The sequence below is a fragment of the Gallinula chloropus genome (assembly GCF_964237585.1).
Source record: "Gallinula chloropus genome assembly, chromosome: 1".
Taxonomy (NCBI): domain Eukaryota; kingdom Metazoa; phylum Chordata; class Aves; order Gruiformes; family Rallidae; genus Gallinula; species Gallinula chloropus.
Window position 1 is genome coordinate 7307254 of NC_140085.1, and position 16127 is coordinate 7323380.

Here is a 16127-nt window from a genome sequence, read left to right on the forward strand (position 1 = left end):
CAGAAATTTGCAGTGTCAGGTTGAAGAGCTGTGTTCCCTTCTCCCCACCCTCTTCCAATTCCTCAGGTGTTTTAGGACACTGCTCAGACCTGCTGTCCAAGGACTGGGCTGGGTTATCAGGACCTGTATAATGGCTGAGAAGCGTGGTGGTGGCAATTGTCAATGTGTGTGTAGCATGTCCACCTAAGATGGAAATGAGTTCTGAGAAATTTCATTTTTAAAGATAGGTTGGGCATGTGGCAGTCATCTCCTAGGAAACTCATCATTGTATTATGTGACTATAATGAGCTATGATTACATTTCAGATAAATGGAATCAGTATTGCTGTCAGATTGTTTCTGCTGAAGTTTTCCAACAAAGAAGGTTATCCCTGTGCAGCTTTGACTTTGGTGTTAGTGAGCTAATTGGAGCACTGAGATAATCCCTCCTGCGCTCTTGCTCACTGGAGAATTGGAGGTGAAGACTGAGGCATGAGTGCCCAGCACTGGCATGTGTTTGTATGGTGTGCTGAAGCTGTGGGCAGCTGGAATCCACCACAACTCTGGTGAGTCAGGTGAAGCTCAGTAGTGACAGCTTGCCTAGGCTGATCTGGAGGCCTTCAGTCATCATCCCCTTACCAGCAGAGCTGGCAAACAAATTAGTGGTTGTTTTCACGAAAAATAAACTGCTTGCTATTAAACCAGGAATCTGAAGCCTTTTATGGATGGTATGACAGAGATGTGAATGTCTATCTCAGTGCTGATGGCTTCCACAGAGTGTCTCAGTGACTGATGGATTCCCTGGACGAGACACAAATCTTTGGGCTGAAGGTCTGTCCTCCTTTCAGATGAAATGTGGGCCATAACCTTTTCTCTGCTGTGATTCTTTAATGGATGCAGCTGCTCTGGTGCTTCCATTAAAGCATCAGATTTGATTCCTTCCCTCTTGATGCTGTCTTCTGCCATCATATGTGCAAGGCAGCAGAAGACAGGGATGGTTTACATCCTTGGAGGATGGGATTCCTGCATGTGTCACTTGTCTTCTCTTCTATTAAAAGCATGGGATAAACCCAGAGGACCTCTGTTGCTAGGCCTTGTTTCCTCCCTGCTTCAGTTGGGCATGGTTTGGATGGAAGCTGGTGCAGCTACTGGTTCCTTATATCTCCTGGGAATTTCCTTTTGGCCATTTGCAGTTTATCTTTGTGACATCCATAAATGTTCCTTCAGAACAGTGTGGAGGCTCATGACAATAAGTTTATGGGAGAAAAGTTGTGCTGGTGCTGCATCTGTTTTGTGAGTAACCTCAGTAGTCTCAACACTGCACCTTAAACATGGAGTCATGGAGACATTCCTTGTCAACAGAAGCTGAAAGGAACCTTTTTGCACTGAGGTTTGAGCACAGGACTGAGGCTTGCACATGTGGAGAGTGTGTGGCAATTCTTTTTACAGAAGTGTCTGTAAGTTTCAGAAGTGCCTAGTAACTTCTGTGTACAGCTACACTGAAATAATCTTTGCCAAAATGTTTATTTTCAAGCTTGCCAGTTACTAGGCAAACCAGTTTGCTAAGATTTCTTGACGCACCTCAGCTCAGACATGAAACTGCATGTGGATACATGAGTCAAGAGGCTGGGGAGTGGGAAAGCAAACACTCCTTTAGTGTTTTAAGAGGTGGCCATTGGAAGTAAGACTGCCATTGGGGCTCTGAACACACTGTGGTGGCTTATCCTACCAGACCTCAATTCTGATCTATGAATAGCTGTGTTCTGTTGTACTGAATTGTGTCTCTATATTATTTTTTCAAATTCTAAGCTAGGGTTTAGAGTGGGCGAGGATACAAAATACACATCATTTTTAGTCCAAATATTTAAAATGGTTATGCAGGACCGTCTGGATGGGTAACAACAGGGATGAGAACAAGCCAATTAAAGTTTTATAGCAGCACAGAAGAGCTCTTACACAATGGGAATTGTTCAGCTGTGCTTGTGACAGCTCTGAACCCTGTGGCCTCCTCTTTCAGTGCTGCTCATCACATTCATGGGGAGTGCTTCCTGACTGTAGATTGGGTCTCAAGCATTAAACTGGAAAAGGCAGATCCTAGGAGATGAGCCTTGGTTTCATGGTCTGATTAACTAATATAAATTTGTTCTTTAAATAAGCAGAAACTACGTTGAGTAAGGCGTAGAAGCCTTACAAGTCCTAATCCTACCTTTGTTTTTTTGAATATATGGTTATTCTGCATACTCAGGTCCTATGAGTTAGAGAGGAGATTTGTCTGTCTTAGACTTCAAAATGTCCACGCTTTGGACATCTTCATCTGATTTCTCCCCCTAAGGCTCCCTTTGCTCTCAATGAAGATCAAGAGATGTGTTAAGGTTATGATTCATCTGACCAGTGTTAGATAGTTACCCTGGCACAAGCTGATGGCACCGCTGTGTTGGCCATCTCATGCCCTTAACAGGAACTATGAGGGAATAGTTTAAATATCAACAGCATCTATGTAGATGTCATCAGAGTTAAGTTTCATTCTGGGTGGTCAGACTCTGTTTTCTCTTGAAGCAAGACCAGATTCTAAGGCTGAAAGTAATCTCTCTTAATTGCAGCTGCCTGATGGGCATCTTGACACTAATGTCTGGGCTCCTCAGATGATCTCTTTGATCAGAGTCAGGCAGCAAGCAGAGCAGGGCATTTTTGGTTGACAGGGCTTAAGGATTCCTACAGGGTCATAGTGTGCTGCCATCCATAGGATGGGATGCAATCATCTGTTGGGAGATACTTCTCTGTTGAGCACAAAAGCAGTTTGCACTTTTAGATTATGTAAAGTCCCTTGCTTATAAATAACTAAAGTTAAGCAGAAAGAATTGGTGCATGTGGTTCCTGTTCCTCACATCCCTCATTTGTTGAATGGGCCATACAATTCATGAAAGGCAGGGCTGGTGCTTGAAAATCACCAGTCAGGCAATACAATCATTTGCTTATGATCACTGAGGAAGCCCACCAGAACTGATACTTGGGTTTTGCTCTCTAGAGAGATAAATGCCACCTAAAAGAATGACATGCTGCACACATTTGCAACTTGGATTTCTAAAGGTCCAAACACCTTCATGCAAAACCCCTGGCTAGATGTGAACTTGCCATTGTTTCCACACCATGGCTCTTTCCCATGTTTTAAACACAACTGATCTTCAGGCAGTTGGTAGTTTCATCTTAACTGAAGACTTTTGCTTTAGAAGGCACATTGGAATTGTTGAAAGCCAAACTATAGTGTCTGCACTATCTTTGCTTTGCTTTAAATGATGCGGAATCATCTGGTTGTTCCTTACTTGATCCAGACTCTTGGAGAGTGCCATGGTATGTCAGGTAATTTCTCAAGTTTCCCTCTGGAGGAAGAAGAAGAAACACACTTTTTCAGATTGGTTTAATTTGCTTTACATGGCCAGGTAAGATCTCCAGAAATCAGATGTATTGTAATAAACCCTGTGTGTATCAGTGTCAGAAAAGAGAAATGCTTTGAAAAAAAAAATCAATTATGCCTCAAGAAAGGTTTGAGACCATTATTAGAAAAAGAAAGATTATTTCCTCATGAGAATGCTGCCATCAGATAAACCCCAGGAAACAATGAGCTCCTTTTGTCTTACAAGATGAAAGTGGAAAAAAGGTACTTGAATATTCACTTTGGAAAGAAAGTGATGATCATTGGAGAAAATAAACTGCTTAACAGCTCATTTGTGAAGTGTATGATGGAAGGAAGAGCTCAACACAGAAAGCTGTATGGTTTGCTTTTGATTAGGGATGGCTTTACTGTGATTGCTATGGAGGACATAACATAAATATAATAGGCCTTTAAAGACAATACTGCCCTTTCTAATAAGGGTCAGGATTAATCAAAAAGGAGAAAACAGCTCAAGAAAGAAGAGGAATGTAATAGCAAACATGACTGGAGATGGGTGCCAGCCCAGTTTCTCTTTTTAACATCCGTGCATCACTATCTCAGAACAGACTGTGTAGTATCCTATTAAATTAGCATACACCAGGCAGCTAAAAGAAATTAGTTCCTCTCAGAAAGGAATTCTGCACAAACATTTCTTCTTGGCTTAATTTCTGAGCTTTATGTGGTTTATTAATCTCTGAACCTTTGTTTTGTGGCACTGAAGCCCATATTCCTTGTGTTGCTCTGTACCTAATGGCTTTTATTTGCCCAGGAGTTTCCTTGGCCACGTGCTTTGGAGCCTTCACCCTGCTGCTGTGTGAGCTGGAGTGCCTCAAGCACTGCAGGAATTCCCTTCTGCATGGCTGGAAGCCATCCCAGAGGTCCTCTGCTCTCCTGCCTGCATTGCATCACAGATTTCAAACTTGGTGTTTCCCTGATGGCCCCCGAAGTGGGAGCTGAGCTTGCTCATTGGTGATGGTGGGCAGGGAGAAGTACTCAGGACACAAAGAAGCAGTGCAGCACCTTTGCTGATGCCTCACAACATCATGTTTGAAGGAAGGGAAGGAAGTTTCTCAGTGACACAGAGTGCTGGTGGTGTGTGCCATGCCCCACAGTGAGCTTTAGAACCAATTTAAACTACAGAATGGTTTAAATGGTTTCCAGCAATTTTTCCTTGGATGACAATGGTTGTTGCCCATTAAGAAGGTGGTTGTGTTCTGGTGAAGGTGGTCCAGGGGAGGAGGCAGGAGTGTGAAGGAAACCACCCTGACTATATTGTCACATTTTCATGTTGTATAACTTGCAACTTTAAATTGGTGTTTTCTGGCTTCAGAGGAGTCTCATCTAAGTAGATTTCCTTTAAGTAGCTGACAAGGATTTAAAATTTTAATTTTAGGGGGCTTTTGTTTTGGATTTTTCTTTTTTTCTTTTTTCTTTTTCTTCTTTTTTTCCTAAGAGTATAAAATATTGAGTAGCTAAAACAGAAGAAATGATAAGCCTCAAATTGGCATTAAAATTCTTGCAGCTGACTCTGGTGACAAAAACTGTCAAAACAATAAGCTGTTGTTGTAATTGTAGATAATAGTACCCAAAGAAATGGAAGTTAAATGCAAACAAATCTAAACACTTTTGGTGACTATGCAAGATAAAAGCTTTCTGCTGCTCATTCTGTTGCAGCAAGTCACCCCGTAACGTTGTGAGAAAAGCAAACTGGTTAATAAGGAGGGGAAAGAAGAAGCTTTACCTGATGTATGATACCATTAGAAGTCTCTGTTATGGTTGTGGCAGTAAGTCACAGCAGAGATCTGTGTATTGATGGGGTTCCTCTCCCCCCAGAAGTGGGGAGCAGCAAAGCAGTGGGACACATGAAGTCTGGAGTTAGAGATGTGCTGCCCATCCCTGGGCATGGTGATTCGTGGGCTCCTCTCACACTGTGGGTAAATGACTGCTCATCAGAAGACCCCCTTGCTACAGAAACACATAACAGAGAGCATTTTGTCCCTTGCTGTTGTTTGGGTGTCAGTCAGGCAATAGCAACAGCTTTTTTGGTACAGCTTGTCAACTGTAACATGCAATAGCAGCCCCAGTCCCAGACATGCTTTCCCCGTCATGAGGATGGAGGACATCATGGCAGGTGGGGGTCAGGATCAGCCCTGGGGAGGGAAACCAGGGTCAGACACAGCTCAGGGCAGGCCATGTCTGGTGTTAGAGCAGGGACCCAAGGTAGAAGACAGCATTTTCACTCATGGCTGTGTGGCTTAGTGGAAGTTAAATGAGGAGTGAAGCTAAAGATACTGATACAGTGATCCTGGTTGTTCTGCCCTTGCCCAGACAGAGGAAGCACTGCCATAGAAGGGGATGCAGGGTTGGGACTGTGTGTTTGATGAATGAAAATAGCTGGAAAAAAGCATTTGTCCTCTAAAGAATAGATGGCTGCAACCAGATTAGGAAGTGTGTTTCTTTCCATGCAAATTTATATTCATCTCTTGGGAATGCGTAGGGATATTTGACTTCTGTACCACATGTGACACAGTACTGAAAGCCTTCTCCTTCACTCTTGGCTGGGTAAAATCACCCTCCACACTTTGGCTTTGTTAACTTTGCATACAGCCATCACCGAGCTGTTGAAAATTAGATTGCAAACTAATTTTCACACAGATGTGGGGATATTCATGGACATGGCTTAGAGTTAAAAGCTTTCTTTCTAGTCTTAGTTTGGGTTTATGTTGGGATGCACCTGGAATTTGGGAGAGTGAGGATCACAGAATGTTAGGGGCTGGAAGGGACCTTGAAAAATCATCTAGTCCAACCCAGGATGTATGTGGAGAAATGGCTGCATAGCAAATGTAATTAAAAAACTAGAACATGGCTTTTGCAGGAAAAATGGCTTAGAAATATACTCTGCAGGACCAGAATCTCCCTGGTATGTACTGGTTACACTGAGACTGAGCTCATCCCACAGTTAACTCACTGAGGTGAAATGGGAAAAACTATGAAAATGCCAGAGAAGATTTTTTTTCTTGCATGCTCACCTCTGTTTGTAGCTCAGTTCCACGTTGCCTTTCTCTGAGGAATCAAGGAGCAGAATTTGTGTGTGGCTGCTGAAGCCTTGCAGCAGAAATTTCCTTCTTTGATATAGTCCATCTTATCCAGCTGGTCTTCTATCTCAGTGATCTTCATAGTGGACATGGTATATTTTTCAAACCATGAGTGTTCACTGTTTTGTTCCATGGTTAGTCTGGGGCAAAGTACACACAGAAAGCCAACTGTATTATAATTAAGATCATTAGCTATACACAGCCTGAAGATGTAAAATCTGTTTCCTGACGATGTCTGTTGGTTTAGTGTCACAGAGCACCTGCTAACGCAGTGGAAAAGTGCTCAACACAAAGGTCTCTGCAAATGGAAAATGTAAGTTTTATCCCTCCACCCGCCCTTTGTCTTCATTGTGTCAGTGGTTTTGTGTCAGCAGTGTTTTTTGATGAATGAGAACAGATTTGCTGTCACAGTTTATTTCAGAAATTAAGCGTTCATATTAAATTATAGTTCAAACAGATGAAGGAAAAAGTTATTTAGCCTTTATTTTGCTTTGATTTTCAGGATAGCCTAGACTTGCAGCCATTATTTTCTAATAGAAAATCCAGTTTCTTTGGGCATGAATGCCGTTTATATTCCAGTTATAATCTTGAAATCCTGTTCTTTAAATCTAAATGCAAGAAAAGAACTGGTTGAAAAATAATTTAAAGAAATTAAAGTCATAATTTCACCATAAAAAGGACATCGAGGTCCTCAAGCAAGTCCAGAGAAGGGCAACGAGGCTGGTGAAGGGCTGGAGGGCAAATCACATGACGAGCAGCTGAGGGAGCTGGGGATGTTTAGTCTGGAGAAGAGGAGGCTGAGGGGAGACCTTATCACGGCTTACAACTACCTGAAGGGAAGTTGTAGAGAGGTGAGCGATGGTCTCTTCAGCCAGGTGAACAGGACAAGGGGAAATGGCCTCAAGCTGTGCCAGGGCAGGTTCAGATTAGATGTTAGGAAAAAAATTTTTACTGAAAGAGTTGTTGGGGCCTGGAACAGGCTGCCCAGGGAGGGGGTTGAGTCACCGACCCTGGATGTGTTTAAAATAAGGGTAGATGATGTACTTAGGGATATGCTTTAGCTTAGGATGGGAATGGTTGGACTCGATGATCTTAAAGGTCTTTTCCAAACTTGTGCTTCTGTGAATCTGTGATAAAAGATTCACATCTCATAGGATGCTGCATGGTCCAGATGTGTGTGAAGAGGTGAGTAGTCAGAAAGTCTCAGCCACCTTCTAGACTTTGTCATTATCTCAATGTAACACATTAAGTCATTTAATCTCTCTCTTTTTTTTTTCTCTTACATTGTTCCTAATTCTTATAAAAATGATCCAGATCATAAAATTGTTCTATGCCTTAATTAGAAATTTGAAATGAGTTGATCCTCAGGGGTAAATGATAACATGGTCAAAACCTTCAAAAATAGGTTCAGTTGACACACACAGATCTCAGCAGCTGAGTGGTTTCATTTTGCAGAAGTTTCTTGTTTACCCATTTCCACTGCTGCTTTACTTCCTCAAAACCCTGATGCTCTTTCATTTGTTTGCTATAATCTCCAAGTAGGACGAGGAAAGGCTCTGGAGGGGTTTGAAGCCCCTCTTCAGAGAGGTGAAGGCTATCTTCCCAAACACATCAGAGAGGTTACAATTGCTTATTTTCCAGCTGAAGGGACTAGGACATCCCAACCATTGCAGACACCTTTAAAATCATAACTTTTAATTAATTAAATTCTTGATCTTTTTATTTTTTTTTATTCTGTATCAGAATGTAAAATTAATTTCAGACCAAGAGGTTTCTGAATCACTTTCTGGCTCAGTGCTGTGACCACAGGGATAGTGGCTTATGGATTCCAAAGGGCAGGTCTCGGGAACATCTTGTCATCATAGACAACGTGTGGTACCTCCTAGGAGGGGTGAGGTTTTACTGCAGAGCCCTATGTGAGCTGCAGACACGTAGCATTCTGGTTGTCCAACATCTGTATTGTATTTTTCCTTTTCATCATGTAGCACTGTTTGAGGATGCTTAATGAAAGTCATGTCCTTCTGACAGAAAGTCCTGTCACTTGGATTGTATAAAAGGCAACACTTTCCAAAGCCAAACATCTTTACAGAACTTTGTCTGCAATTAATTTTTGATCCTCAATAAAGAATTGTAATAAATTCTTAGAGATAAATTGCTTCCTTCATTAATGTCCTGATTTTAAAGGGCACATTAATTCTTTGGGGGGAAATCTTCTTTAGCAAGCCTGCCAGGTCGGTAGTTCTGGGGAACTTTTTTGAGGAGGCGGAGAATTTGCTGTAGGATATATTGCCATTAGCAAGAAAATGAGCAGCCTTGTCTTTCTGACTTTCTCTCTGGTATTTATCTATTCATGTGTGAGTCAAGAGGGGTTTAGTGGGGGCTGGACTGGATCGTTAAGGGTGGATGAATTCAGCTATGTGTTTGAAATTGTGATAATTGCTTGCCCATCTATACGCTTTGATTTCTGACTCTACCCTGACTCCAGCAGACTCCAGGAGTGTCTTTGCTACCTTTTTTCCTTGTTTGATGCTTTTCACTACCATTTCTTTCTTCTTGTCCTGTCCAGTTCTTTCCTCTCAGTCTGTATTTAACTTTTTGATCCCTATTTGCATCTGTTCCCTCCCATCTTTTCCCTTCCTGCACTTCACTTGCTGGTCTTTCATCCATTGCCTCCTTGCTTCTTTCCCATCGCTCTGTGAGCATAGGAGCTTATTTAATGCACAGGGCAGCGCCGACCGCCTTGCGTCTTCTCCCTGGCACATCCACCCCAGTGCTCTCCTGTAGTTGCACAGGGGCTCTTCCCAGAGCCAGTAATTTCATGCCATGGCCTCATATAAAAACTTGATGTAAAAACCCACTCCATCAGTGCCAAGGGTTGACATGTGAGTGAACACTTTAGCTGAGGTTCAGCTCATTTCAGGCTTTAATGGGAAAGGTTGTTAAGGAGATATCAAATTACTTTTTAGGAGTATCTCGAAGCTCCCAACTTTTTTTTCATTTAAATTCACCAAGGGTTTTTCCAAACACCGAACCCCACGGCTGTCCTGCTAAGTGGAGAAACAGATCCAGCAAAACAGCCAAGCCAGCTGAAATGGAGGCGTTTCCCAAAGCTGGCTTTATTGCATAGAAAGATATAGAGGGATTTCCTTTATTTTGTTGTCTGAGAACAGCAATGAAATCCAGATTGGGATGGGAGCTCTCTGTGTTTTTATGGTATCATAAACATGGGTAGAGTTGTGTGATCAGTAAACGACTGGTATGAATCTGCTGCTTTTAACAGCATTTAACTGAAGGCAAAAAAAGCTTGCTCAAGACACAGCTGGAACGAAGCGCAGTGTTGAAAGCTTAAGCAGATGGGATTTAAGGCGTTCATGAAATATAGCTGGGAGTTCCTGAGCACCCTGGTCTGCAGCTGAAGCTGATAAGCGCTGAGAGGTCTTAGGGCTTTCAGTAAAAGGATTTTATTTGCTCTGGTTTGGCTTTCCCCAGCGTGAAGGTAAGGGTGAAAACCCCATTTGGTGGGGACTAGGATTGTTGATAGTGGGAAAGCAAAGACTAGGTCTTCAAAAATGCTTTGGGTGGCTTGATTTCTTCATCATGTAAGACATTAAGACCAGGTTTTTTGACTCTAAATTGGAACCTGTGATGCTCCAGTGTGCTGTAGTGGATTATACACAGAGCAAAACCCAGTGAATTGTTCCTTTACTTAGAGTTGCATAAATGTGGTCAGAGTCTGGACCCCTGTTCACACTGAGGCAAAGCATTCTTGTTGCAGAGGGTCACTACCACCTGCAGACAGACTGTCAGACGTCTGCCATAATGGTTCACAATAGTCTCCTGTAATCCATTCCTAAATGTCCCCTCACCGTTTCCCCATCATTGCTGGCTACAAAAGCCTTTCTGCACCAACAGGCGCTTTCTTCCCAAAGCAGCAGCCTCTTCCTTTTCCTTATCTGCTTCTCCACTGGCTTAATGATTCACTGGGTTGTTTTGCAACTCAGGAACCGTTGGTGAGGTCACAGCCTCTTGGTTATGTCATCGAAGTGCATGACTTAAAAAGGAAGAGCCTGGCCAGGAAATGAAACCCTTCTGTTTATCCACAAACATCTAGATAAACAGAAGTTGTGGGGAATGAAAGTCAAAGAAAGTTGGTGGTAGCCAAATAAGGCTGTGATCAAACTGTGTCATTTTTCAGAGGATGGTTGGGTTTTCTCAGCCTGCTGCTGAGCTCTTTTCACGGAGAGCTGTGTAAAAGAGCAGAGTAATCTACTGCTGAGGTGGAAAAAATGAAGGAAAGTGTCCTGCATCTTATTTTGTATAAATAAAGGTCCTTCAGCTGCTGAATCCTTCAGTTGGGATCTGGTGAGACAAGTGCTTTGCTCTGATGTCTGTTGGACAAAGCAGGTGTTTCAGAAGGAGGTTTTGGTGAATGTGAGCAAAGATTTGCTATTCCTTCATGCCAATGCTCTGTCTTGCCCAGTACCTCACTGCTAAACCAGTAATGAGCACTGGAATATGAGCAATCCTGGTGTGCCAGAACAAAAGTCCGTCCAGACCAGCACTGTTTGAATCATGCTCAGATGCTCAGTAAAAAAGCATAAAACATAAAAAAAGTGTACATAGCACCGAGTGTAACATTTTCCTGGCTCCTCCCCAGTAAGGTCCAGATGCTTTGGAGGAAGTGATGGGAGTGCAAGAAATAATACACTGTTAAGGAATAACCAAAGGAAGGAGAAGAACTGCCCACTCTTGGCAATTAGTGGTGAAGTTTGTTTGTTTGTGTAATCCTCTCTGGGGTAACCATAGGGAGGCTGCTATTAAGGCCAATGTTTGGACTTGTGATTTAATCCCATTCTTTGGCTTTAGCAATTACATATGCAGCAATTTGGGTTGTGGAATAACTGTGTATGTAGAAAAACTTTGACGTTGCTTTCCTGCGTGAGTCAGGGTTGAGTCCACGGTGAAGAGATGCTCTGGGCTGCCAGGGAGGACCAAAGTGGAGGCCCTGACCTCTTGTGGTCACTGAGGAACCAGAAGCATCGTGTGGTCCTAGGGAATTTCTAATTCTTCGTGAGTTAAACATCCTAAAATTAAAGAAGAAGTACATCATCCATCAAATCAGCAGCTGGGCAGCAGTCCATGTTGCCCTGTGTAGAAGTGGAACCTTCTGATCTTCAAGCTTTGCTCATACCTCTGCTGGGCTACGGTCCTTTATTGTAATTGTTGTGTTTGGCAAACCTTGAATGTTTTGCATGAATGTGAATATCTGCACATGTTTGTAAAGGCAAAGAAAGATGATTGTAGGGCTGCTGCTGTGATTAACAAGAGCAGCTATCAAAAGGCGCCAGAAAAACAATATTCAATGGTTATGTTTCAGTTAACAACTTCCAAAGAAAAGGCACTGCTTAAAACTGGGGTTTTTTTTTCTTTTCTTCTCTCAGGGGTGCATTCTCAGAAGTCGTTTTGGCTGAAGAGCGAGCGAGTGGGAAGCTCTTTGCAGTCAAGTGCATTCCCAAGAAGGCACTGAAGGGAAAGGAAAGCAGCATAGAGAATGAAATTGCAGTCCTGAGAAAGTAAGTATCAGACTTTCATTTCTGTTTCTTTGCTTTGATTAAACTTCTGCTTTTAAGGATCTGGAACAGTGATAAGTATGACTTCATCCTGGAGAAGAGAAGGCTCTAAGAAGACCTTATAGCTGCCTTCCAGTGCCTATGAGAAAGCTGGGGAGGGACTTTTTGGAAGGACATGGAGTGATAAGATGAAGGGGAAAGGTTTTTAATTGGAAGGGAGTAGATTTAGATTGGATATTAGGAAGAAATTCTTCACTATGAGGGTGGTGAGGCACTGGAACAGGTTTCCCAGGGAGGTGGTGGGTGCTCCCTCTCTGGAGGTGTTAAAGGCTGGGTTGGATTGGGTCTTGAGCAGCCTGGTCTGGTGAGAGGTGTCCTTGCCCATGGCAGGGGGTTGGAACTCGATGAACTTTAAGGTTCCTTCCAACCCTAACCATTCTATGATTCTGTGATCCTATGACTGAGAGGGCATCCAGCCATCACAGGCAGACAAGATCACCCAAGTTTAAATGATGGTGAAAAGGTTTTGAGAAATATTCTGTTTTTCTTTTGTGTTAATACAACCAAATGACTGCAAAGTGGGGAAGGAGCAGGGTTAGGCTGAAGTAAAATCTATGATGCCTTAAAAAGACCTTATCCATGAATAATGTCAACAGTCGGGTCATTGGTGTTTAGAAGAGCAAGAGAAGGGTTATAATTTTCAAGTACATAAAACAGTCTCTATACTAATTGCTCTAAAATTACCCAGGCATGCTATGGATCGTTATAGGAGGTATTCTGTACCATGGGAAGGTACATCTGCCACTTCTGGAAGTGACTTTCCAAGGGAACTTTTCTTTTTATCAGGGCTGTCCCCAGTGTGTATTTTTGACTGACTGTGGCTGGAATACATGGATCAGAAAAAGTCAGCTCACAACTGCTGTGATTCAGTGTAGTCAATGGAGTCTTGATCTTCCCCATCTTATGCCCCAAAGGTGGGATTCATCTCACCTGACTTGAGACAGTTGGTCTGAACTCATCACCCTTGACGTTCTTTCTAGGAAAAAGGACAAAAATTGGTCACGTTAGGATTGGTCCATGTAACTCGTTTTAAACTTCTAAAAGTACTTTCTTATTCAATTAAAGGTAGTACAATTATACAGAAGTGTACGTTGGACTGGGGCAACCTGATTCCTGCTGCACTGCTGTCCCCAATGGGACTTCTTGCCAAAACTCTTGGTCATACAGAGGCTGATGGTTTATCATCTGGGCACCATGTGACAAAACTGAGCCTAAATCTTTAAAACTAACTAGATACTTCTGACTTAAATGCTTAGACAGCCTAAGTCAAAGAAGCAGGTTCAAGGGCATCCTTTCCAGTGGAGGGATGTAAGCAGGACTCCAAACATTTGCTGATGTTGCCTTCCCGTTGCTGGACCCATACCAAGGCAGCACAATGTAAATCCAGTGATAGATGCAGTGTGGTGGCGCTTGCTGTGTTGTGTTATTGAGAACCTGTCATGAAGCTCAGTCGTTGCTATCTCCTTAACCAGGCAGTACTGGCAAATAGCTGGCAGCTTGAAACAGCCTTTCTTTATATGGGTCTGTCCCCTGACACTTGTGTGAGGGTATAGGAGCGGCAGTATTGGCATGCAGGAAGGTTTGCCATGCATCAGGCTGACTCGAGGCTAGTAGAGCAGAGAAATCACTGAGATTATTTCTTGCTGCTGTGTGCTGAAATATTTCTGTTCTCTGCAAACGATTTGTTGAGAAACCAGGAGGCAGCACTGGGGCTGTGCTATTCCAGCTGCAAGGGCAGGAGAGCAAGTGGGTGGAAAATTCCTTAATTTCATGCAATTCGATCTACTTGGTCTCTTGTCCTATGCACAGTACAACCTTAAAAGAGATTTTTTCCTTTTTTAACTCCTAATGTCTTCTACTTAACTGTTGCTAATACAAACTTTGCTTGTCATTGTATTTATTCTGAAAATAGACATCTTTGCTAGCAGACACAGCACTGAATTTGTATGTGCCACTGAGGAAACACTTAGAAAATAACAAACTGGATCTGCCTACGGTTGAGGAGAGGGGATATCAGCCTGTTTCTCTGCTCAATGAATTCTTTGCTTCAAAAGCTGTCAGTAAAAATAGCTTTGAGAAAGGTGAGGTGGGTCCTGAGCAGCTGTTGCTAAGTTCCAAAGGTATGTAAGAGTCCTTGCTTTTGTGTCTTGTAGCTTAACACTGAGCTGGGAGGGCTAGTTGTTGTCTACAGGGTAGGATGCCAGAGACTGGCACTGCCTGCATGGGAGTGAGATGCCACAGCCTTAACGTGTCATCCACTGAACCACCACCGTTTCTGAAGGGGATGTGCACAGAGGATGCCTGGCAGGAGGAGTTGGTCCCTGTTCCCAGAGAGGAAGTTTTAGAGCCACAGAGGGTGGATGCAAAGTAAATATAAATATGCATGTGTGTTGATCCTGGTCTCCCTTTCTGGTTTTACCTTACACCTTTGGGGAGTGGGATAAACGTCACATGGAATTAAAGACCCAGAGGCCCCCCTGCCTAGCTGAAATGCAAGCAAACTCGTGATCATCTAGAGAAGGATCTCTTGCCTGACACTGCACTTTCTCCTCCTATATTCAATCATTAGATTTTTGTCTTCCTCCGGATGAGGCGCTTGCTTTCTGGCAGACATCTGCCAAGCGCTGTGAAATGCAACTCCTCTTGAATTACCCTGGTTGTATGTCAGACAGGGATCTACTGGGGAGTCCTGAATCTAATCTCTGCAGTCTCTGCCAGCTCTCAGGTGAGCTGCTTGTGACCCATTGTGTGGTGAGCAGGTTTTTAGGGACAGACAAATTGTGCTTGTCATGTCCAAGACTGGTGCATACAAGTATTGCATACCCTTTGTGCCCTCAGGCTTCCCAGGAGGAGATTTGTCCCCCTGTCAGCCCTGCCAGATCATCCAGATCTGGCAAAATCAGTAAGGTAAAGCATGTGGATTATGTTTTGTGTTGAAGCTGTATTTCAAATAATGTTTCTTAAACTCAGGATTAAAACTCAGTTCATAGAGTAAAAACTGGTGGTGAAAGCATGAATCCAATGACCAAAACCCCCAGGTTCCCTCTCACTTCCGTGCTGATTCCCCGTGTGACCATATTCTGTCTCAATATGTATTGCCTATTAAACAGCCTTTATTCAAAAGACTTTTGAATAAAAAGCTTTACCTGCTGTTTGTTCTGCAGTCCTTCCTCGTGTCAGCAGACCCAGGGGAGTGGGGCCGAGAAGGGAGGTTTCTGGGCTGGGATTTGAGCTTGAAATGATTGCAGCATCCTGTCAGTCCTTCTGCGTGTCTCAGCTAAAAAGCTGTTGGAGGCATTAATCAAATGTTCTGTGTGGGGGAAGGTCAGCAGTCCCCATGTGAAGTACATGGAAGGTAGGAGATTTTATCTGTCTGCGGGCTCGGACGCTTTTGCTGCCAAAACCAAATGACACATTTTAGAAGCGATGTTCTGCTAACAGAGGAGTGAGCTGCCAGCCAACTGATCTGCATGTTTGTACCAGTGCCAGAGTGAATCATGCATACTCCATCATTTTATTTTTCCAGCCATGGCCAACAAATCTGTTCTTAAAAAAGAAAAAAGGCGGAAGAGCCGTTAAGTCAATATTTACGCCTGGCAACCTTAACAGGGTTCTTCCAATATGGACTCTTTTGTGTCCCGTGGAAATCCATGGCAACATTCCCTGAAGACTCAGATGGGTGGGGACGGAGTGGGAAGGAGATCGCTGTCGAGTGCAGTGATGGGAGAAACTAAGTCTGCAGTTCATCCAGGAGCCTGAGCCTAACAAAGCGTTTAAGCATGTGCCTAATTTTAGACGGTTAATTTGTTCCAGTGAAATCAGTGAGTAGGCTGAGCTCACCTTGCTGAGCTTAGGCCTAAAGGGATGCTTCAGAGCAGGGTCAAAGTCCCACTGGGCACCTGTGTTTGGTACCACATCAGGTGGGACATTTACTTAATGTCTTCAATTAGTGCTTTGACAATGTGCTCTGACATAAGGACTGCTGTTTATTCTA

General features: G+C 43.2%; 1 protein-coding gene across 1 annotated transcript in view; it reads left to right on the forward strand.

Annotated features, from left to right (window-relative positions):
- CAMK1D (calcium/calmodulin dependent protein kinase ID) overlaps positions 1-16127 on the forward strand; it is a gene marked incomplete at its 3' end in the record, with an annotated part of 227028 nt that overhangs the window by 88189 nt on the left and 122712 nt on the right. The window contains exon 2 of the mRNA XM_084268080.1: positions 11945-12076. Within this exon, the coding sequence (XP_084124206.1) occupies positions 11945-12076 (132 nt within the window). The remainder of the gene's footprint in view (positions 1-11944; positions 12077-16127) is intronic.